Source organism: Leiobunum rupestre, chromosome 5 (assembly GCF_980474605.1).
Source record: "Leiobunum rupestre chromosome 5, qqLeiRupe1.1.hap1, whole genome shotgun sequence".
Lineage (NCBI taxonomy): Eukaryota > Metazoa > Arthropoda > Arachnida > Opiliones > Sclerosomatidae > Leiobunum > Leiobunum rupestre.
Genome location: NC_143388.1, coordinates 49,586,480 through 49,609,951, shown reverse-complemented (window position 1 = coordinate 49,609,951; position 23,472 = coordinate 49,586,480). Strand labels below are relative to the sequence as shown.

The 23,472-nt window shown below is 37.0% G+C and overlaps 1 protein-coding gene across 1 annotated transcript; it reads right to left on the bottom strand.

Moving 5' to 3' along the window:
- Positions 1–2,629: 2,629 nt before the first annotated feature.
- Positions 2,630–18,846, bottom strand: LOC149945211 (uncharacterized). Its single transcript, XM_090176429.1, has 12 exons — positions 17,568–18,846; positions 16,983–17,511; positions 16,780–16,927; positions 16,591–16,729; positions 16,218–16,536; positions 16,059–16,159; positions 15,695–16,003; positions 15,432–15,641; positions 15,269–15,379; positions 15,019–15,161; positions 14,734–14,959; positions 2,630–3,195 (listed from the first exon to the last, which is right to left on the bottom strand). Exons 1-12 carry the CDS (start codon positions 18,304–18,306, stop codon positions 2,630–2,632), a joined length of 3,540 nt encoding a protein of 1,179 aa, XP_090032555.1. The 5' UTR covers positions 18,307–18,846.
- Positions 18,847–23,472: the final 4,626 nt, after the last annotated feature.

The window sequence follows — 23,472 nt, the reverse complement described above, 5'->3', positions numbered from 1 at the left end:
TCACTGTTTTTAGCTCAGTCCGAAAATATAACTTATATTCTGGTAACTGCCACCAGGGGGCCAAACGTTCCCCTTTGGGAATTTTGGGGAATTTCTTTAGTCAATGTGTGTAAAGGCTTCTGCTAAACGTAAATTTAAAATTCGGTGAAAATCGGTTGTACAGAAGTTCTGTAAAATGCGCTCAAAGGTTCAGATTTGATCAAAATATGGCATATTCAAACGGCCTTTTTCCAAAATGTTGCAAGTAGTTGCAGAAAAAATCATCATAATTTGGTAGAATAAGTTCCGCATTATAACTGGCAAAAAGTCCGAGTGCGGAGTTTCGCGAAGTTTTCAAGATATATACATTTTTATAACTCCGAAAAACATTTTTTGAAAACGCAATTTCGCCAGGTCTCTGTTCATCTTGTTTTCCTTCTTTCCACAACAAAATATTCTACGCCTGATAAACTTCTATTTCATCCTCCTGTTAGTAGGATTTTGCTGTGCGCATGCTCTCGCAGAAATTGATTTAGATTGTATGAAATTACATAGGAACAAGTTCCTATGTAATTTCATACAATTTAAAATTTTAGATACAGTCGTTTCATGAAGGCAAAAAGTAAATTAAATTAAACAAAACAAAATCATTTGAATTTTTGCTTTTCCTTTGTTTAGCAACTTTAGAACAGGAACCTACAATAAATTGGAAGTACCATTTGCCGATTATTATATAAAGAATCAATATAAATGAACAAACACACATTTCTTATCTTGTATTGTGCATTTTGAACAAATTACGTTGAAATAAGTAATGAAATGAATATTTCATTTTTGAAAACAAAAAATACTCGTGTAACAACAAGTAAAATTAATTATAATAATAAATAAAAATACACTTTCATTATTTGCACGAGTTAAGTTTTTAAGTGATATAAGTAAAATTAAGTAAATATTATTTAAAAATGTTCCTCATTTTCCAAAATAAGACCAAGACCTTGCATATCCGCATGTAAATAAAATGAATCTTCCAAATCGATGTCGAACTCTTCACCAGCATTAGCGCATGGCGGTTGCAAAAATTCTACTTGATCACTTTCTTTCAACAAAAGAATAGCAGCCAAAGGTAGTGGTTTGTTTTTATTTTTGATCTGGTAACAGTCTTTGAGGGAACTTCAGGGCGTAGGAAGGTATTTATTACAGAGGCTAACCAAGGAACAAAGATATAGAAGACCGACTCCCCCCTTTTATAGTAAAGTGGTTTGTACAAGACTTACAGCACAATAGATAGATGGTGCTATTTGATTTTTCGTCTGCTTATGAAATTTCTGGGAAAGATCGTCCGCATTTAAACGTTTGCGATAAATACCATATAATTGACAATAATTTCTAACGAAAAACAAAATATATATTACCTTTCAAGGTCACTTTTTCCACCATTATTATCCAACTCTTTCCTAATCTTTGGGTTGACAGCCGCGGAAGCCAACATTCCGAAAATACATTTTTGACGGTAAATAATATTAAGCTTTTAAAGGCAGAGTCGGCCTTCCATATCTTCCTTCCATGGGCAAACCCATTAAATTCTGAGTCATCCCAACTAATCGACCATATTCCTATTTACGCCTACCGGTGAAAAGGGGGAAACACATCGGGGGACAATGGAGTTTTTGTGCGGGCCTAATGGGTTCAGAGGGCTCTGACCGATTATTGAGTAGTCTCTGATCGTAGATTGTTAAAATGGCGGCTTAGTTACACTCGACGTTTGTTTTTACAGTTTTTCGACTGCTTCCTTTACGAATTTTCGTCGTACGATAAAGATAAGCTATTTATTTTATTCTTTTATACTTGCACTTCACCTAGAATAAGATTCTAGAGTAAAATTGGATTTCTATCGTTTTCCCCCGAGATATTTCCTCTAAGCCTTGGCATATTATGCATGAAATAGAGTTATTAAAGCCACTTTAAAACCCTTTTCGTCTTTTTCAAAATTGCACATTTAGTTTTTTTTTGAAATAACAACTACGAAATAGTTTGTTTGATACATTTTGAAGAATCCCGGCCGATTAAAAAATTAAACTACACCCAATGACAAAAAGGGGGCGCTTTTGGAAAAACCTTTTCCCTGATTCTAAGAAACTGGGTACGCAGTGATTACGCTTTGCCCCGAAAATGCGAACGCGTTCGCAGGCCTGACAGACAGACCCACAGACACGGTGGTTGTATAATCCCTCCTAGGGTACAAAGTCTCCTCGGAGGGGTAAAAAAACTGTAAATACAAACGTCGAGTGTAACTACGGCGCCTTTTTAACAATCTACGATCAGAGACTACTCTATAATCGGTCAGAGCCCTCTTAACCCATTAGGCCCGCGCAAAAAAACTCCATTGTCCCCCGATGTGTTTCCCCCTTAGGCGTAAATAGGAATATGGTCTATTAGTTGAAGAGACTAATGACGAGCAGATTCAGAAGCACAGTCAGGGTTGCCAGCCACGGACTGATTTTTTCCGCGACAAACGTCGAGTGTAACTACGCCGCCATTTTAACAATCTATGATCAGAGACTACTCAATAATCGGTCAGAAACCTCTGAACCTATTAGGCGCGAGAGGGTCCGTGCAGGTAAAATCCCACACTAGTGATTTACCACCATCATGACGTACCATCAGGACGTTTGCCGTCGTCCCTGGACAGACCTGAGGGTTCCAACATGGAAGGTAAACCAGCGGAAACTAGTGCACGCTTTAGAATATCATTAACGGCTCCGTGTCGAGACAAACGACCGGCGCTGCGTTTACAACTTAAGCCATGCGTGCCCAAAGAATCCACCATAGAGCCACATTTACAGGTGTGAGGGACCCATATTTTAGCACCCAAGCGCAATCCGACAGCTATCCTAAAGCAGTCGTCGTCTAGTAAGGTGTCAAGAGAGGAAGATGACAAGGCGTTTAACCAGACTCCCGACTCTTTAGACGTGATAGAGGGTAAACGGGCTTTATCCCGGTTATCGGACGTTAAATCCATCAGAGTGGAAATAGCTTTTTCTTCCAGCGGGTGCTCCCAGGCGCGTGGCGTGTCGCGGTGATCCCCGGAAGGAAGCGCTTGTTCACTTAGCTCAAGCCACTTAACAAGCCCGTCGTCGTAGCTCAAGTCATTGCAAGTCCTTAAAGATGTCGGAAGAATTGCCTGCACCAAAGATTCCACACTGGAGCTCGAGGCTAGAAAGGCGACAAGGCGAGTTTCGATGCGTGACGAATTCCCAAACCGCCCTTAGAGACAGGGAGAGCCACTTGTTCCCAAGATACTCTGTCCATCTGAGTATTAGTGATGGACTGTACGCTCTGGCGCAAAACGTCGTCAAAAGTCGCGAGATCTTTTTCCCGGCGCCAATTTGGGGAACAGCGTAAGAGATACGCCAGTTTTGGAATCGAGAGAGAATTTTTCAACAGAAAAAAACCCACAGTGAGCGGATATCCGCTCAAGGTTTTTGGCCATGATTGTGAGAACCGCGGATTTAGAAGATAGACAAGTAGAAATGGCTTCGTCTGATATTTATATTTATATTTATTATTAATAAATAATAAACAGCTTGACCAATATCCATGTCGTCACTTCAAGAATAAAACATCGTACGTTGTGGGCTGGGCAACAGCTAACGGGAGCGCGACCTAAATAAAGGGGCGGCGGATGGTGTAGACAGTAGGCCTGTAGGCAGAGGGAACCCAATACGGGCATGAGATGTTTTACGACTGATCTAGCCATTCTTTGGACTCAACCCCCACTTGTCCAATGTTGTGTATCCCTCGACCCCTGGTAGACTCATACCCCTCATCAAAATGTTGCCACGTGTTAAATTTAACGTAAGCCTAATTAAAATTAATGCGATTAACGTCGATTCGAAACGATTAATAATGATATCACAATATATATATATGCAAATTAAATTCAATATTTATTGTAATTTGGTAAATTTTGTTTTTGCGAAATTTAACGTCAACGTATATCAAACCTTTACACGGACGGACTCGCGTGGCTGTTTAATTTTTTTTGTCGGTGTAGGGAGCCTTATTAGGCACTCCTGCAATGCTCTAGAAAGCTAGTTTTATTATTTGAGGAAATATATACGAAATTGTTTAGGACTAATGATATAGAATCGGGAACCAAGTTCATATCAATTATTTGTTCAACGAAGAGAAAAAATCAGACAATTGAAGAAATAGCATCTTCCAAGTAACTGAAATAAATTAAACAATGCCAGTCTACATCTCTAAGGAAAACCCCTATTTGTCCTGAAAGTTAGTGTTGTCCTAATATGTCCATATGTGACGGCACGTCACATATGGTTTTTGTTCTTTGCTATATAACTAAATATAACACGTAAGCGTATTTCAACATAATAGTATCGAAGTACTTTTCTTCCGATTTTTTTAGAGATGAGTGGGGTTGGCCACCCGAATTCCGTCAAAGCCCGCGGGCCGAAAAAGGCCGACCCCTTGCTTATGCAGGCCGATATTTACAAAGCCCTTCGTTTTGAAACAAGACGAACGACAGTCAGAATACACACAATCCTGTCGAAAACCCGATTAAAATCAGTGTCACACTTTTTTGTTACTTTTCTTCACACTTTGAGAGCGACGCGCGTACTGCTCCGATAATTTGTGTCACACTTATATTTGTTACGTTGGATCATACGTTGAAAGCAACGTGTACTGCTCCGAAAAGTGTTACACTTATTTGTTAATTCTGGTCATACGTTGAAACCGAGGCATACGACTTAAGGTGGTTTCACACTCGACGGAGTGTCTACGATAAACGCCGTGCGGAATTTTGTTTCACATTCGATATACCGTTAACGCTCAACTTTCCGTTGTTAATGTTCCGTCGAGTGCAGTGGCGTTACTAGGGGACGGCGGAGGGGGCTGTCCGCCCCGGGGGGCATTTTCTATAGGGCGACATTTTTCATTCAAGTACAGAAAATTGCCTGTTTTTAGTAATGGTTAACGTTTATCCTTTTCTCGTAGTAAGACTAGCATTTTGTTCATTTGGCAAGAATGAATGCGTATTCTTTGTGTTTTTGTACTTTTGCTGTAACGCGGGACACATGAACATTTCAAATAATTTGTAGATAATAAAGCCTTCAGAACACAATTATTCGTTGTGGTGTGCCTACTGTGCCTTGTATTGTGGTTTTTACTGTTTAAAACGATAAAACGATAACACTTTTGGAAATTGGGAAGGCGGAAAATTCATAACGCAACTTGTCGAGTGTGAGAACAGCATTGAAAAATACGAAAAGAAAACTCGCGTATAAACCTCTGTAAACACACGGATTGACAATGTTGGAAGTTGCGAGGGTTTGTATAGGCTGCTCCAAATCATTAGATTTATAATTAAGCAACGTTATTGCAAAACTAGGTTATATGGAAACCACAGCTCTTCAAAAATATAACTTTCTTGAAAATCGGCCATAAATTAAGGAATGTTTTTTCGACTTTTAGGCGAAAATATAAAACCACGTAAATTACCCCAGTAGAAGGAAAGTGAGGGTGTGGCATCGATCCCGGGTTCGGGTTTGGGTTCGGGATCGAAATCCGGGATTTAAGGGATGAAATGGGGGTAAAATCATCAAAAAGTCAATGTATTTAGGGTATTTCTCGCGACGATTTGTTTTCCCGTATATCAACATATTGTGTCCAGGCCAACTTGTTCATTTATCTACGCTTATCTCGAAAGATACTTGAACGTATATCTTATCAAGTTTTATCGTACGGAATAAGTTGAAATGATGTAAAAATTGATAACCTAGGCGGCGCGTGCGCAGATTACCCCGGGGGACGCGGTTAATTTGAATTTAAGAGTTTTTTGACGTCATGGAATATGGGACGCGGTTAACGTGCGCGGATTGGGGCGCGGTTAATTTGAATTTAAAACATAGATTTGAGTGTTTTGACGTCATGGAATATTCGTTGTTAAAATGACGTAGAATGGAAATATTTTTAAACTTAATTTTAATATCATTGTAGTACTTAAATATGCTTGACACTTGAACCTTTCTCACGAGTATTTCAAACGAATATCTAAAGTTTAAGTATGAGAAACGTATCGTTCTCAAGTATTGTAATTGTACACGTGATTCCGTATGAGGACCGGGTAAATTCCTATATACGTAACGCGATACACTTCAAAATGCGTATACGTAGAATGGAATTAATTTTAAACTCCATTTTAAAAAATAAGATATCGAAGATAAATAATTTCAGAGTATAAAAAGGGAAAACCGTATAATAGTAAGACCATATTTAGAAAGTTCACCATCTGAATTGTATTGGAAGTGACTTCGAGGAACCTTAAAATGTAAGTAGGAATACTCAGTGATAATTCTTAACTTTGTCTTAATGTATTTATTTTATAGGAATTGTTCATTTCCTGTGTCTGCTGACAAAGGGTTAATCGTTTATGCAGATGAAACCATCTACTGCGGTCTATTAGATTTAACAAAGGGTATCAAACTAACAGAAGCGGAACTGCAAGAACTATGGACAAAGAAAGATGCCATTGAAGCTTATTTCAATAACGAAGCTGAAACTTCGTGGGTTTTCACAGGTTCTGAAACTAAACGGTTTTCGGTTCATAGATTTGCCGAACAAAAGGTTTTAGATGTTAGACAAATGTACCATGGTTATGGAGTAAACTATGGAAAACTGTTACCGACTAAAGAGGGGGTAGCTTTCGCTCAATCTTCTTGGTTGAATTTCCTCGACCAGTACAAGTCTATTCAGAAGTGTTTAAAGAAAATCAAGGAAATAAAGGAGGCGATGACTAACGTTGTAATTAAACAATTACACGAAGCTCTTAAGAAAGCGTGCAATGGCTGTCAAATTGATCATCCATCTCAACTCCAGCATGATTGTATCATGACGGATTATTCTAAGCGCGTAGATTTGCATTTTTATGAAATAATTATGTCGGTAGATTGTGAAAATATTATTGAAATGTTTACTATTCGCTGTGAATTGTCGAAAGAAATTTTAAATAATATAATGTCACTAATAATATGCAATGCTAAAAACTTGTTAAAAAGTTAATAAAATTGATTGCACTAATGTTCCGATTCTCATTTACCATTATGGATTTAAGCTTACAACATCCAATGAATGGGCTTGTAGCCGGGTCCACCCAATGCGGAAAGTCATTCCTGGTGGGACGGTTGATTCAATATAAGAAGACCTGTATATCCCCTCCTCCGGAGAGGATAATATGGTGTTATACCGAGTATCAGCCGAAACTATTTCAATCAATATTAGAACACACACCTTCAGTCGAGTTTCACGAAGGGTTACTCGATGTTAATATATTAAACCCGCAAATTAGGAATTTAGTTATTTTAGACGATTTGTTATGCGAGATATCTAATAATAAAGATGTAACTAATTTATTTATTCGTGGATCTCATCACAGAAACACCTCCGTACTAATTTTAATGCAAAACCTTTATTACCCCGGAAAAGAAATAAGAACTTTAAATTTAAATGCTCATTATCTATTTATTTTTAAATCACCACGAGATAAATCAACAATTTATCATCTCGCGAGGCAGATATCTCCAACCAATAGCAAATACGTTATTGATGCGTTTCAACAAGCTACGTCACGGAAATTTGGGTATTTATTAGTTGACTTGAAACCTCACACCCCAGATCAGTATTTACTACGAACAGGTTTAATACCGGGTGAAGAATCGGCTGTCTTTATTCCAAAATGAAGTGTATTATAGAAGGGAATTTTTTTAGGGTTAATCGAGAGTGGATTATTAAAGAATTAGCTTACGTAGTATTAGAAACTGAAGAATCGGAAGTGTTTACTTTCAAATCTCCATGCCCTTTCAAAGAGCTTTCAAACGAAAATAAAAGACAATGCAGATGGATATCTCATAACATTTGTCATCTTCGATGGGATGACGGCGAACGTCCTTACAGAACGAGACGTGACATTTGCAATCAGATAGCGGAAAAAGCTACTTCGTTTTTCACCAAAGGTTTAGAAAAAGCTGCAGTATTATCGACACTCCTCGGTGTTCCAGTAACTAACATCGAAGATACCGGTTGTCCTAAATTATCAGAACTAGAAGACGTTGAATTAAACTGCCCTTTTCATTCCGAAACTGTTCATTGCGCTTTAAGAAAGGCTAAGAAAATCTCTAAATGGATGTCTCAAAACGAGTAAAGGAAAACCTAGACTTTCTACGTTTCCTGACATCCTGTAATCTAAATCAAAGAAAGACAGCTATTAAATACGCTAGCAAGGAAGCTATACTGGCTCTCGTTGAATGTTGTATAAATGTATTACACGGAACAATTGAACTGTCAGAACGTCATCGTAAGCGGTTAAAGAAACATAGCGCGGTTATACGAAACGTGTCGAAGAAGAATCCTATATCAAAACGACGAAAGATACTGGTACAAAAAGGTGGTTTTCTTCCATTTTTATTAGCGCCACTGCTATCTATCGTTAGCTCAGTCGCCGGAAGTGCAATAAGCCGAGCTATAAACCGATGATGGCTCGAAAAATGCTTCTAGTACCTGAAGATGTAATGGAGAGATTAAAAAACACTCCACCTTCCAAAATAGAAGAAACACCTGAACTTCAAAAAGAGAAGACACTCGATGATGAAATGAAATCTATTCTAGATAATCCAGATTTAAACGAATCAGAGAAATTAGCATTATACAATCAAACTCTCCAACGACGGTTAACTTACGTACGTAAAGAGCAAATCTCTCCCGTTATTGAAAACTCTGAACGGCCTAAAACCTGGTTCGCGCAAATATCTTATTCTCTACCTGCAACTTATGTTAGTGATGCGATTTCATTATACCGAGCGACTACGGAAGATCCGAGATATATTAGATGGACTAACTCAGGAGAGCTTTCTATTCGAGGACAAGTGATTGGAGGATCTAATATAATCGATCTTTTGTATGACGCTGTGAGAAAAACGCCTGGAACAGCGATTGATCCTATAGGAGTTACAGAGTTTTACGAGGGCATTCATAAGTCAAATATTTCAAAACGTTTAATTAAAAATCCTGTAAGATTGACACTGTTAAAAACATTCGCTGTATTTCATACACCACCAAGTAGTTCAATGTTATCATCATCTTCACCTAGTCCTCTAAGATCTTGGATACATACTAAATAAAATATATTAACCTGATAATTTTGTTCTCATTTCATAGTATAAGCCTACAATGGAAGGTTGTACAGAAACGGTCTCTTTAGGACTTTTAGCCTATTTATCACAATCATTTTCAAAATCACCGAAAATTATCACAGCTGTATTAATTATCATAGTTATTATAATATTAGAATTATTTAATTTCCTTTTTTGGCGTTACATGCCATTACATCAAAATATTACCCAATATGGAGAAAGAACTTGAGCAGATCTATACTAACCCCGCAGACCCAGGGTCATTCGCTGGAGTTCAAGCGCTCTATAATTCAGCTCGACATAAAGGTTTAAAGGTTTCATTGGAAAAAGTAAAACAATTTCTAATAAAGCAGGATACATATACGCTGCATAAACCTGCTAGAAGACGATTCAAACGAAATCGAACTATTGTTTATGGAATTGACGAACAGTGGCAAGCGGACTTGGCAGATTTTCAGAAGCTGTCTAAATATAATTCAGGATCTCGCTACGTATTATGTATTATCGACATATTTAGCAAATACGCTATGGCTGTAGCGGTTAAAAATAAGAAAGGTGTAACAATTTTAGAAGCGTTACGTAACGTTTTTGAAAAAGGCCGTCAACCGAAAAGAATTCAAAGTGATCATGGAAACGAATTTGTCTGTCAAGAAGTGCAGAGTGAATTAGAAAGAAGGAACATTAAATTTTTCGCTACCCGATCGGAAATGAAAGCGTCCATTATTGAAAGATTCATTAGAAGTTTTAAATCTCGTTTATATCGCTATTTCACGCAGAATAACACCCTTAAATATATCGACGTTTTAGATGATATTATAAACGCTTATAACAATAGTTATCATAGATCAATGAAATGTAAACCCGCGGAAGTTACTCTAGATAACTCTGCTAAAATATGGAAAAATCTTTACGGTTCGGTAAATTTTTCTCCTCCGTTAACATACGCGTTTGAAATTGGAGATATTTGTAGAATAAGTAGAAATTTATCAATTTTCGATAAGAAATATAACCCGAATTTTACTACAGAATTGTTTAAAATAGCTGAGAGACTACCACGTGACCCACCTGTATATAAGCTGATGGATTTAAATTCTAACCCCATTTTAGGAGTATTCTATCGAGAGGAGGTTCAGATTGTTGGTCGAGATTTAAAAGACTGTTACTTCATAATCGAAAAAGTAATAAAAAAGAGGAAAAAATCGGACGGTCGCGTAGAACTGTATGTCAAGTGGCAAGATTACGACCCTACATTTAATTCTTGGATACAAGAAGTGGATTTAAAATGAGTTTTTACGTAACGCTACCTTCAGATTCCTCGTCATTATATTACCAAGATAATAGCGTTGGTAAATTTCGAACGTATTTAGCTGAACCGTTAAGATTTGAGGAACAGTACGAAGTTGGGTTAGCGGAAATAAGCTATCCTCGGACATGGCATAACGTTCGAAAACCTAATCTATTGGTTATTAAAGACCCTCTCGAATATGATAAAATGACTGATAACCCTCTAGTTAAAGACCCTCTCGAATATGATAAAATAATTGAAGTTCCCGCGGGTTTTTATAAAACTCCGGAAGAACTATTACATGTTATGAACGTCCACAACCAAGAAGAAGAACAAGTTACATTCGCTTATTTAAATTATTCTAATCGAATTAAAGTTAAATTGCAACCGAAAATCAGAGCTGTAATTGGCCCCGATCTATCGATTTTACTAGGTTTTAAGGATAGAAGAGATAATGATTTCACCATTTTAAATTCAATGATAACCCCCTACCCAGTTGATATGAACGCTGGGTTACATTCCTTATTCGTTTATTCCGATCTGGTTGAAAATAGCGTTGTTGGGGATAGTTTAGCACCTCTATTAAGAATCATAAGCGTCGAAGAGAAAACCGAGTCTAATGGGAAAACAACTACAAAAATATTTTCACAACCTCATTACCTACCAGTCGTGTCTAATAATATTAAGACTATAGAGATTAATATAACAGATGATTTAGGTGAGCCAATACAGTTTCATAGTGGAAAAGCTCACGTTGTATTACATTTTAAACCCCGTAAAATGTGGACTTCACTATAAACCTTTAATCATTCAGGACACACCTTCATTCTAGCTTAAGAGAGCGAACAGTTAACATCATGAGGTCTGAATATTCACCTTCAAGAACTGATTATGAAAGTTACTATTTAAACCAGGTTGGTTTCGGTGGAATACCTGTATATAGAGGTTTAGCCGTGCAAAGAGGACATGGACTAGGAAATATATTATCTTCAGCGTTTAGATTCGCGGTACCTTTACTGAAGAAAGGCGCTACTTACTTGGGAAAAAAACTTTTAAGTACCGGAGCGAAAGTAGCGACCGATGTTGTTAGCGGAGTCCCAATTAAAACAGCGCTTAAATCGCATTCTATTAACGCTGGAAGGGAAACTTTAGCTTCAGCAGCTGATGAAGCCATGAGACTAACATCTTCAGCTACGGATCATATTAAAAGAATGACGGGTTCCGGAAATAAAAGGAAACGAACTCAATCGAAAAGCGCCATTTCAACAGCAGGCAGGATAGCGAAAGGACGGTTCCCTAAACGTTCCGATATATTCTCATAATGTCCCTTTTACACCCGCACTCTGTTGAATGTATAAATTCCGAGCTAGATTTGTTTCAAGTACCTATGACACAATCTTCGATTATTGGTGGAGAATGGGTTGAGTATAATCCAATATCAAATATAGTTGATAACGCATCAATTACATTTTCTATCAACGGTAACTCTGAAACGTATATAGACCTTTCACAAACTTTGCTGCACGTTCGAGTTAAGGTAACTAAAGATAATGGTCAACTACCGCAACCCGCGGTTCCAGGTGTTGCGGGTGGGGCCGCCGGAACTCCAGCCGACAATATCGCCCCCGAGAATTTGTTTCTTCATTCGCTTTTTAGCGACGTCCACGTATTTCTTAATGAAAGATCAGTAACACCTTCCAGTCAAAATTACGCTTATAAAAGTATGATACAAACTTTATTAACGTTCGGAGATTCTGCGAAAAAAAGTTATTTAACGAGTTCACTTTTCTATCGGGATACGCCTGGAAAGTTCGATTCATTTTTCGATAACGATGGTTTCTCTAAACGAGCGAGTTTAGCGCAAAAAGGGGCGATTGACTTGTTAGGCGTAGTCCATACTGATTTATGTCAACAACCACGCTTTTTATTAAATATGGTTGATTTGAAATTTAAATTCGATAAAAATAGAGCAGCTTTTTGCGTTCATTCCGACGTAAAATGTAAAGTGGAGATTTTATCAGCTTCCCTTTATCTGAGGAAAGTTAAAGTGATACCGGAACTATCGCTCGCTCAAGCCAAGGCGTTACAATATGGAACCGCTAAATATCCTGTAACTCGTTCGGAGTGCACCTCATTTTCTATACCCGCTGGACTTATGGCTAGTGTGCAAGATCATTTATTTACCGGACAAGCACCTAAGAAAGTTGTTATCGGGTTTGTGGAACAAAAAGCGTTTCTAGGAGATTTGAAAAAATCCCCGTACAACTTTCAACATTTCGATTTATCAAGCATTGGATTGTACATTGACGGTAGCAGCGTCCCTCATAAGGCGTTATCTCTAAACTTTGAGGAAAATCTATATATTCAAGCGTATTGCAATCTTTTCATCCAAACTAATCAGTGGAACGTAGATGAAGGGAATCAGATAAGTCGGGAAGATTACCCTAACGGAAATTGTTTATTCGCGTACAATTTAACCTCGGATCTTAATAACAACGCTAATCACTTGCATCTTGTAAAAAACAGTAACCTGAGATTAGAATTAAAATTTGCAAAACCGTTACCGGAGACGATTTCCATTCTAATTTACGCCGAGTTTCAAAATTTGATTGAAATTGATAAAAATCGAACCGTGATTTTCGATTACAGTAATTAATGGATTCGCTACAGATAACTAAAATACTTGAAAAAGATTTAAGTACTAAAAGTATATTTCAAGGCGTGTTCGCGGCTGACAAGCTACCTAAATACGTAAAAATATTCCCTTCTCTATTTATTGTAAATACCGATACGAGTGCTGAACCTGGAGAACACTGGGTTCTAATATATTTTTCTAAACATAAAAATTGTGAATTCATGGATTCCTTTGGAAACCCGCCAGATTATTTTAAATTTAATGACTTTATTGAACGAAACAGTAAAACTGTAACTTTTAATTCTAATCAATTACAGAGTAATTCTAGTAATACGTGTGGAGCATTCTGTATCTATTTTGCTATAAACAGGTGTAAAGGAATAGAAATGTATAACATTGTGTCTAGGTTTAAGAAAGATAAATATGTAAACGATAAAATGATTAAAGAGTTTATGTGCAAAATGTATTCAATAAAATAATTTTTTACAATTTATAGCAATAGCAGTTTTTTTTTATATATACATAAATACAAGCATTCATTATAATTTTTCAATATCTTTATGACCGTGCGCTAATGTACGAACCCCGCAGGGTAGAATGTATCTCTTATCATCATTTGGTGATAAACAAAGTTTTCTAGTATTTATAGTAAATAGTTCATGCTTGAAACTAGCTATACGCATCATCTCGGCTGACATGGTTTCTTGATTAAAAAGACAACGTTCATAGTCTTCGTGGCGGATGACGTTTCTAATAACGTTCATGGCAACGCCCTTACAAACCTTTTTATGGTTTAAAATTGACTCTAAAGATTTCCCCAATCGCAACTCCTTTTCTATCTCTTCAGCGGTCTTAGACTCCCCGTACAATTTAATAGAATAAAGCTTTGGACGAAGTCCTACAAAGCTTTGAATTAACTGCGAATTTGTCTCGTCTTTAAAATAACCGAGAGCTTTTTTATTCTGATTAGAATGAAGGAAATGCGAAGGTGGATAATCAGAGAAGTCAAAGCGGTTTTTATGAACTTCAAAGTCTTTATAAACATCATCCGTCTTAATGTTGTACGTTAAACTGTCTGTAAATATTTTATATATTAGTACTATTTAAATAAAAAATGCATATTAAATTAAATTACCAGTGTCTGTAAATAATAGTGATGCTTTGTCCCCGTACGTATTTTTTATGAATCCATAATGGAACCGATACATGAGCTCCTTGGATAAATCTAGAATGGTGAATCCGGTAAATATAGGCCGGTTAAGAACAATTTTAGCTCTCTTCTTATGAGCGCCGGCTAACTCTTCATTAAAGATGGTAAAGTGTTCAAACTGCGGGGAACTTGTAACTTTTAACATTCTTTCTGGTTTATGAATCAACTCGAAATTTATATGCTTCCGTAAATTTTCCATTGTTTTTCTAAAGAATTAAATGAAGTAAGGGAAAAAACAGTAATAAATTATTTAAATTGATTTACCCGAAAACAGAGTTAACCATTAGTTTCCAGAAATTCTTTTCAAATGAACTCTTGGATAATTTCCTCTGTTCAGTGTTGAATCTAACATATTTTTCTAACCATTTTCCTTGAGTGAAGGTTAGAGCTCGATGAACCTTGGTTATTTTCAAACCTAATTCTACATAATATTTTAAATTGCGGTAATGTACTATGTATTTCTCTTTATTATTTAAATTAGGAAGAAGTTTTGGTAGACTTTGATTCTCCTTAATATTTAATTTTCCTAAGAGATCTTTGGAGTATGGAGATAGCATATCATGTGTAATAACTTTAGATTCCGCCGCTACTGGGAGATCGTTATGTAAGTCATGCAACTCTGGAGGATATTCAAGATCCACCTGCAAAGGAAACAATTCTTTAAAAATATAATTCAATAATTATAACACTTGTTATTTACCTCTAAAATGTATCCGTTTTCAACGTTATTGGGAATACTCAGAATATTTTCACTGAGTGTTTGCAAATCATCCTCCTGAACCCACTGGAAGTCGCCTAGCGGTAGTGGTTCACACATAACAGCACCGTACAAATTATTAGCATCTTCAATTAAGTTAAATTAAGTTAATTAATATAATTAAAATTAAAATAATTAAAATAAAAAAATAAAAATAAAAAAAATTATTTATTTTTTAAAAAATGTAAATTACCTAAATAGCATATATAACTGCTCTCTTTAGACGAATCATATGTGTCGGCCATATATTTGTTATTCGCTTCAGAATAACGAGTTGAGATCATTGAAACACCGCCTCGAATCCCTAAAAATTCAATGTAAATACAATAATATTTAAAATATCACAAAAGCGTTACCCTTTTCAATAAATAAGTGTTGATCTATATCAAGTATGAGATCGAGGCGAACATCGGTCATCTTCAAAGCTGCTTGCCAGGCTAAACCTGGTGCGGTGTAAGCGTGAGCGGGATCTAATTTATAATGGGTTATAGATAATGTTCTAAAATTTTCAAAAACGTCGGCTAAGAGCAACGCATCGCTTTTCACATAGAGGTCGGTGTATTCCCCTACGAAAACCGAGGTTAAGAGATTTGAAATATTTATACTATAGTAATTTTACCTAATGTTTGAATATTAAACGCTGTCCAAACATTTTGGGCGTGTAAATAATCAGATTCTAAAATATTTTGATTTTTCAATGAACTGAAAAACGCTTCTCTAGGTGGCAGCATCGTCTCGTCAAATTTCTTTTCATCGTCCATATACTCGTATGGGTAGACCCCCTTCCGCAAAAGCAGTTGAACTTTCTCACTTTCAAAATATTTCTTAACAATCTGGAATTTACTGGCTCCTTCCAAAACGAGATTAGATACTAGAGCATCGAGGCTATCACTTAGAAATCGATAAGAGTCTAAAAACCGAAATCTCCCTAAAAAACAATAAAATTAATGTTAAGGTTAAATTCATAATTAAATATATTTTACCTAGTTTCAGCGAAATATAATTTTCGCTAGTGGAAGGAATACAGTCAAGTGTCTGTTCCTTAAAATGACCAATCTCCTGACATATAAGATGTAAATCGTATCTATGAAGATTTATTATTATTAGGTTTATTTCCTGGTTAATTAACTTAATAAATTCACCTGCTAAGGTTATGAAGGAAAATAGGGATAAATTCTGGAACTTTCTTTTGAAGATTACAGACGTTATGCGCTGGCCCCCTATATTTGCCGCTGAAATGGCAATGATCTCGAACAGCGGGCATATTTCCCTGATTTAGCTGCTTCTGACAAATGTAGCAATGCGTAGCAGCTTGAAACTGTTCCTCCTCCTCCGGGGTAATAATCATTGGTACATTTGTCTCAATGAGTTCCATCAACTCCTTCTCTAATTCCAGAATAGACTCCAGAAATCTTCGAGTTGCATCTTGTCCTCGATAGCAATCGGTTCGAACAGGTACACCTATAAGTATCCTATTGTAATATATCTAAAAGGGAATTTTGTCAAATAACTTACCGTCAGGTCCAACAAACACCCACGAATACGCGCAGCTGATGTGCATGTTTACTTTGCTGGTATTTATATCGGGATCTAGATCACATCCTTGAACTCTCGGTAGGATTGCTTCAAAATCGGCGTAAAATACATACTGCACCTAATAATTTCATTTCATTAAGAGTTAAATTAAATAATTTTTATTTTTACCTTTTCTGTCCACTCATATTTATCAAAATAAACCGTCTTCTTCTTAGTAGGGAAAACTGTTTTTTGGACGCCGTGAGTGGCGCATTCTTCGATATGCGCATCACGTCGCTGTTCAGCGTTGCTTCCACTGAATCGGTGAAGACACATTCTAATACAGAAAATAATTAGTATATTTCAAACTAATATATTGGAAACTAAATTACCTGCAATAATAACTTGTATTTCTGTGTTTTGTTAGATGCTGTAGCAGTTTTCCTAGGTCTCGTATAAGACAGTAATGTCTATTCCCATCGTCAATATCTTTAGTTTCGTCGGTGATGTATAGCAAATCAACCTCCCTTTCCTTACAACACTTGTTAGCGCTTACGTAAAGGGGGAATATGTCTCCCGAAAAGCCGAACACAGATATTGATAAATTATTCATTAATTCAAATTTTTTAAGTTCCGTAGCGTTTAATTTGAAAGGAAAAGATATATCACTGGTATCAAGTTCATTTTCATAAGGTGTATATTTGGAAACACGATTAGCGTTTTGAGTCCGAGGAACTGGGTGAAGTTTAGCGAGAATTGACCAGAGAAAACATTTCTCGTCATTTTCGTTTCTAATATTAAGAATCGCGTGACGTCGAGATAGTTTTTCAGGTAGTTCCATATACGATGACCCTCGCAACGGTTGGTAAGATGCTACATTTAATTCTACATACAGAACACGGTCAATTACCCAACCCGATCCTATCAAAAATATAATGTTTTAGTTCAAAATATAACTTATAAATTTTAGTACATACCTGTCGCTTCAAAGTTTTCCGCTGCTGACTGTATTGTTTCAAGACATTCATTCAGCTGGCTTTCAATGACATCGGGCGTTAATGTTGTTTGCATAGTGCTCCGGAAATAGGGTCGTACTTCCGCTCTTTGTTCCTCACCCCCTAAAGGTCTCATATAAACAGATCTTACGAGTAGGAACCATTTAATTCCACGTTTACTGGTGAGTCTTTCCATTAGAAATTTACTGAAAGCGGCTCGGTAACGTCCGATAAACATCCCCGCATCAATATCATAGTCTTCAGCATTGTAACGGATAGATGCTAACGTATCATTCAAGGCCTGGACCATACTTGGAGATGCTGGTGGTGTTTCATCAAGTATTGATGAGGCGGGAACAGGTGATGGCGTTGGGTTGTTGGGTAAATCCGCTGTAGATGGTTGGATAGATTCCAGTTGAATTTCTTGAAGCAGACTAGGTGAAGGTGGACGGTATGGCGATGGTGGACGGAAAGATGCTAGCGAACGTTGCATTGGTGACGGTGTGCGAGACAGGTCCATGGGTTCGGAAGGGCCGGGTGCGTTCAAGTCATGAGTTCGTTGATGGCTCTTGAAATGTTCCAATCTAGCAACATTCTTACCACATACTTCACAGACAAACGTATGTCTATCACCGTGTACTTCTCTAACATGCCGATTTAAGGAGGACTTGGTAGTGAAACTTTTCGCGCACGTAGGGCAAATATGTTGGGCTTTAGGCATCTTGAATATAGCTACCGCAGTTAACCGTGGAATGACCTCCTACAACGCTATACAACCTCTTTTATAGTATATTCAAGTATCATTTGAGAACAATACGTTTCTCATACTTAAAATATTCGTTTGAAATACTCGTGAGATAGGTTCAAGTGTTAAGCATATTTAAGTACTACTTACGCGTTAATGCTATTAAAATGAAGTTTAAAAATATTTCCATTCTACTTTAACAACAAATATTCCATGACGTCAAAACACTTCAATTCAAATTAACCGCGCCTCCCGGGGAATCTGCGCACGCGCCGCCTAGGTTATCAATTTTTACATCATTTCAACTTATTCCGTACGATAAAACTTGATAAGATATACGTTCAAGTATCTTTCGAGATAAGCGTAGATAAATGAACAAGTTGGCCTGGACACAATATGTTGATATACGGGAAAACAAATCGTCGCGAGAAATACCCTAAATACATTGACTTTTCGATGATTTTACCCCCATTTCATCCCTTAAATCCCGGATTTCGATCCCGAACCCAAACCCGAACCCGGGATCGATGCCACACCCTCACTTTCCTTCTACTTACCCCGAAAACCATACTTAAAAGTAATCAGGGTCGTGCAGAGTTATCCTGGGGCCCGGGGTCAAACTAATCAGCGGGCCCCTTCGATTTGAACCCCCCCCCCTTTTGAGCCCTGTAACTTTTTCCCGAGTTATCATGATTTGCACCTCCCCCCCCCCCTTGAGCTTTCTCGGCAGGCCCCACCGCTACGGGCCCCCTGTCCCCTCTCTGCACGGCCCTGAAAGTAATATTAACTGATATAACAGAAAATGTGGGTTCGCTGAATCCTAACAAACCCTTTTTTGACGTTATCGGACCTAATTTTTACAAAATATCTACCACACAAAGCGAAACCACCGAAAACAGTAAATTTGGCAATGTCCAATTTATTGGGCTCTGATTCAAAAAATTTATGAAAGCCTATTGATGCAGTACATTCTTTGACTTTTCTAGCCCTAACAAGCGTATGTTGGCATACAGTGCTACGCCCGTGGGTTACTTAATTTAGGCGTGGGCTAGAACCGTACAAACCTCCACGGGTGGGTAATAAGCAGGCGCGTGCCAACATTTTTACGAAAGTAGGGCAAAAAGAAGCTAGGGCGGTGCCCCGGCTGTGAAATTGAACACGGGACAAGTTCTGGCTGTGGATTTAAGTGATATCAAAGGTAAAACCGTGAACAACGTTTTTCTTTGTGACGTTTTGAACCAAATTGAAATCTTGAAGGAATTGATTGAAAAGAGTTTTATTGAACAAGCATCTTACGGGGATTCGGCCATTGTTATACGGGGTGTCCACTAAAAACGATTCAGGGCGAATAATTCAAAATCAGTTTTAGCCAGGATTTTGAATTTTTCATGTTACATAGCACGCCCAGAGGGCCATTGGACGATCAACCATGTCTTCAAGGTCATTCAAAATCTCACTTCAGAACCACTGGGCTTAGAGATTTTGTTGCAATTAGAAAAGTGTGTGCTACCACATTCTACGTTTAATAAGCTTTGACCCGATGTAAATTGACCAATAAGAAGCTGAGAAAACGAAGAAAGAAAACTGGGTGGCCATCAAGCTAAAAATAACAAAGATTCCACGCTGGTTCGTTAATAAACTCCAGACTACTTTTGCTAGGGTAACAAAAGGTTCAGAACCCACTTAGCAAGATGCGACAAAGTAGAGTAGTGAAAGTTTTTCCTCATCAAAGTTTATGTCTAAATAAATTTGAACTGACTTAATTTCATCAATTGGGAGCTTCAAAATTGAACGCCGAAAACAGGTTGATTGGAAACTTTGTTATTTTTAGCTTGATGACCACCCAGGTTTATTTCTACGTTTTCTCGGCTTCTTATTGTCAATTTGCATCGGATCAAAGCGTATTAGACGTAGAATGTGGTAGCGCACACTTTTCTAATTGAAACAAAATCTCTTAACCCAATGGTTCTCGAGATAGATTTTGAATGACCTTGAAATTTTCATCGTCTAATGCCCCCTACGCGTAAGTAAAGTAGCTAAGTTTACAGGTTAATTGATTATCTACGAGTAAATTGGTAAAATCTTGTAGTACTTCCGAGGGTGATTTAAAACAGCCAAAATAAGATTTTACTTTATGGTACGAATTTAATTGATCGGGGTACAAAAATAAACCCTCAAAAGTTTACGATATAATAATTCGTGAATTTGTTTAAGGTTTTTAACAATAGCTAAGTACATGCATTCGATAACATTTTTATGATCATTTAAAAGATCTATTTGAAACCGAATAAAATCAAATTTCTTTTGGAACTCACCGATTTCACGAGCTCCCAGATCCAGAACATGGCCGTAGGCTGAGTTCAATTTGATGTTGTTGGACGTGGCGACGATGGAAACGTTGTTGCCGTGATAGTCGATGATGTTGTGGGTTAGCGACGATGCTCCGGTTTGCGTAGCAGCGAAAAGTTCTTCTCAAAGAGAGAGTAGATTGTTGAAAGCTTCCCCCTGTGGCATTTTAGAGTCGGGCCGACGCCGGCTAGTGTCTTAAAAGAGAAAGGTCGGCCTACTGTCGGGCCACCCCACTCTGAAAGGTCGAAATGTCCTAGTAGAAAAGTAGTCCGTTGATCGACAAAAAAATTCGACTCAGAAAGGACTATGGACCGACTCAAAAATGACTATGGGCCGACTCAGAAATTACTATGGGCCGACTCAGAAAGGACTATGGGCCGAATCAGAAAGGACTATGGGCCGACTTCACAAAGGCATATTTCCGACTCGGAAACGACGTTGGGCTAATTTCATATACACACAATTCCGACTGTGAAACGACGTTGTGCCGCCGTCAAATTAAATCGCACTTCGGAACTCCCACTTAATACCAATTTGATGCCTTAACAGTAATTTAGCTGAGATTGAATCGATAATAATTTTCAATTATTTATTTTGTAAACAAAAATGAGATATTTATATTAATAGAACTAATCCAAACAATATATACTACTGAAAATCTTTTGGCGAAGTACATAGAATTAATATAGTAGTGATATAGAAAAGAAACATTTTAATTAAGCTTATAGATTTTTAGACGTAAAAACAATTACAATTCAAATACTTTTAACAAATATCATTATATTTTAATGTTGTAGTCTATTTTATATGTTATTAATAAAGCACATGACCTTGTAATTGCCAAGGCCTAACCGCTCATGCAAAACATTGTTCACAAAGCTATAATTAATTGATATAGATATTATTTATATTGATATATTATTGAAAAACTTACTTTGTTAGTTTCGATTTAATGTATTTCTCAAGATTTCAATTATGATTTTTTCATTATTTTTAATAGAAAATTAAGCGCACAAGTCAACAATTACACCTCTCATCTCAAGCAAGTTCGCCAATAAACTTCTAACATGTTGCTATTCCGGAGATGGCGCTGCGAAAGTATCAACTGGCGCGGGCTTTTGAATTTTTTAAACTATGAGGCGTTTGAAAAACGTTTGTGCTCGTATCAATAGGCCTATTTATTAATACATTTAAAAAAATTTAATCTATTTAGAGTATAATTAATCAATATCAATAAAAATCAGGAATTAATATTTTGAAATAATATCGTAAATCCCAAACCCCTGTAACACATGAAGTCGGTTTAGAGCAAAGACTGTATATACTTCGCTTACTAGACAGGCGTCTTCATACAAAAAACCTGTTAACACTTTCGAAACACGGGAGACGCCTTTGACCAGCCGTTAGAGGCGCCACTAGTAGCACTCTGAAGCGTGGGGAAAATTTTGACCAGCGTCTGCTATCGTATGCAAGTTGAGCCATTGAACACGCCAGTCTATTTATTATAGTCTTTGGTTTAGAGTCGGGGTACGGTCGAAAAGTCGGTTTATAGCATTGAGTTGGGAATAATTAGAGGTACAACTAAATCTGGCTGGAGCGGGATCAATTTCGTTCCATAAAGAGACTTTATCAACTTAATCGTTCTACCGTGGTGGCAACTATTGCAATTGAATTTTTTCGCGAATCTGATGCCAAATTGGAATGTATGATTTCTCGTAACAAACATACCTTTGAAGTTGTTTAAAAACAATTTTATTCTGTCAACACGATTCTTTTTAACTCAAGTTACGGTGAGTTAGCTAATAATTATTTATTTTTAGCCATATAACTTTACAAAATATAGATGGCGCTACCGCCTAATTATAAAAATGAATTTCGTACCGTCTTATCAGACTAGGTCCCGCGTAACCTTGGCAACTGAAATAGTAATTTTAATTCTAGCAGTATTATTCCCAATTCAATGGTTTATAGTCGACGACGTCTTTCGACACTAAAACCGTAAATCCTTTTTGGGACTATTTATGGTCGGTATACCGACCATTATCCAACTTAAAATAGACCTTACATTTAATTATTGGATTCGACATTAACTTTATGAAACCGACCATATTTTTTTAGGAAAAGGGGATATTTTAATTATTTTCTGACTATTTGATGATGATGAATTTTTTATTCACTTTTAGTTTTTCTTCAAATTTATTTGTATTCGAAAATCTAATAATGAGATCAGTTTTGGGTCGGAAATAAGCATTAACATAAAGTCGGCCCGACGTCGTTTCGGAGTCGGTTAGAGTCTATTAATTGGCGGTAAAGAGTCGACGTTTTGAAGTCGGCCGACCATTTTACCCCTACGACATTTCGACCCTCAATCCAAAGGTCGGCCGACTTTAGTGTTTAGTACCTTTTGCCGGCGTCGGCCCGCCTCTAATTTGCTACAGGGGAAGTAACTTATTATTCAAATTAATTTCTAAAAATTAACTTCAAGTATAATTATACAATAAAATACAATTATTTTAAAAATAAGAAAAAAATACATGTGTGGTCCTTATCAAGTTGGCTTATCGACTGTACATTAAAGTCGACTTGCCGACTTTATAAAGTCTCAAAATGGAAATTTGTAATTTTTGGGGTTTGAAAAAATTGAACAATTTGAGTCGGCATACGGTCGTCGACCTGAAAACGACTTTTAGACCCATACCCGACTCTTGACCGACACCCTAATGCTACAGGGGTCGGAGGTCAGGAACAGAATATTTTCGTTCGATTTTGTGAAGAAAAGAACTTGTAATTTTG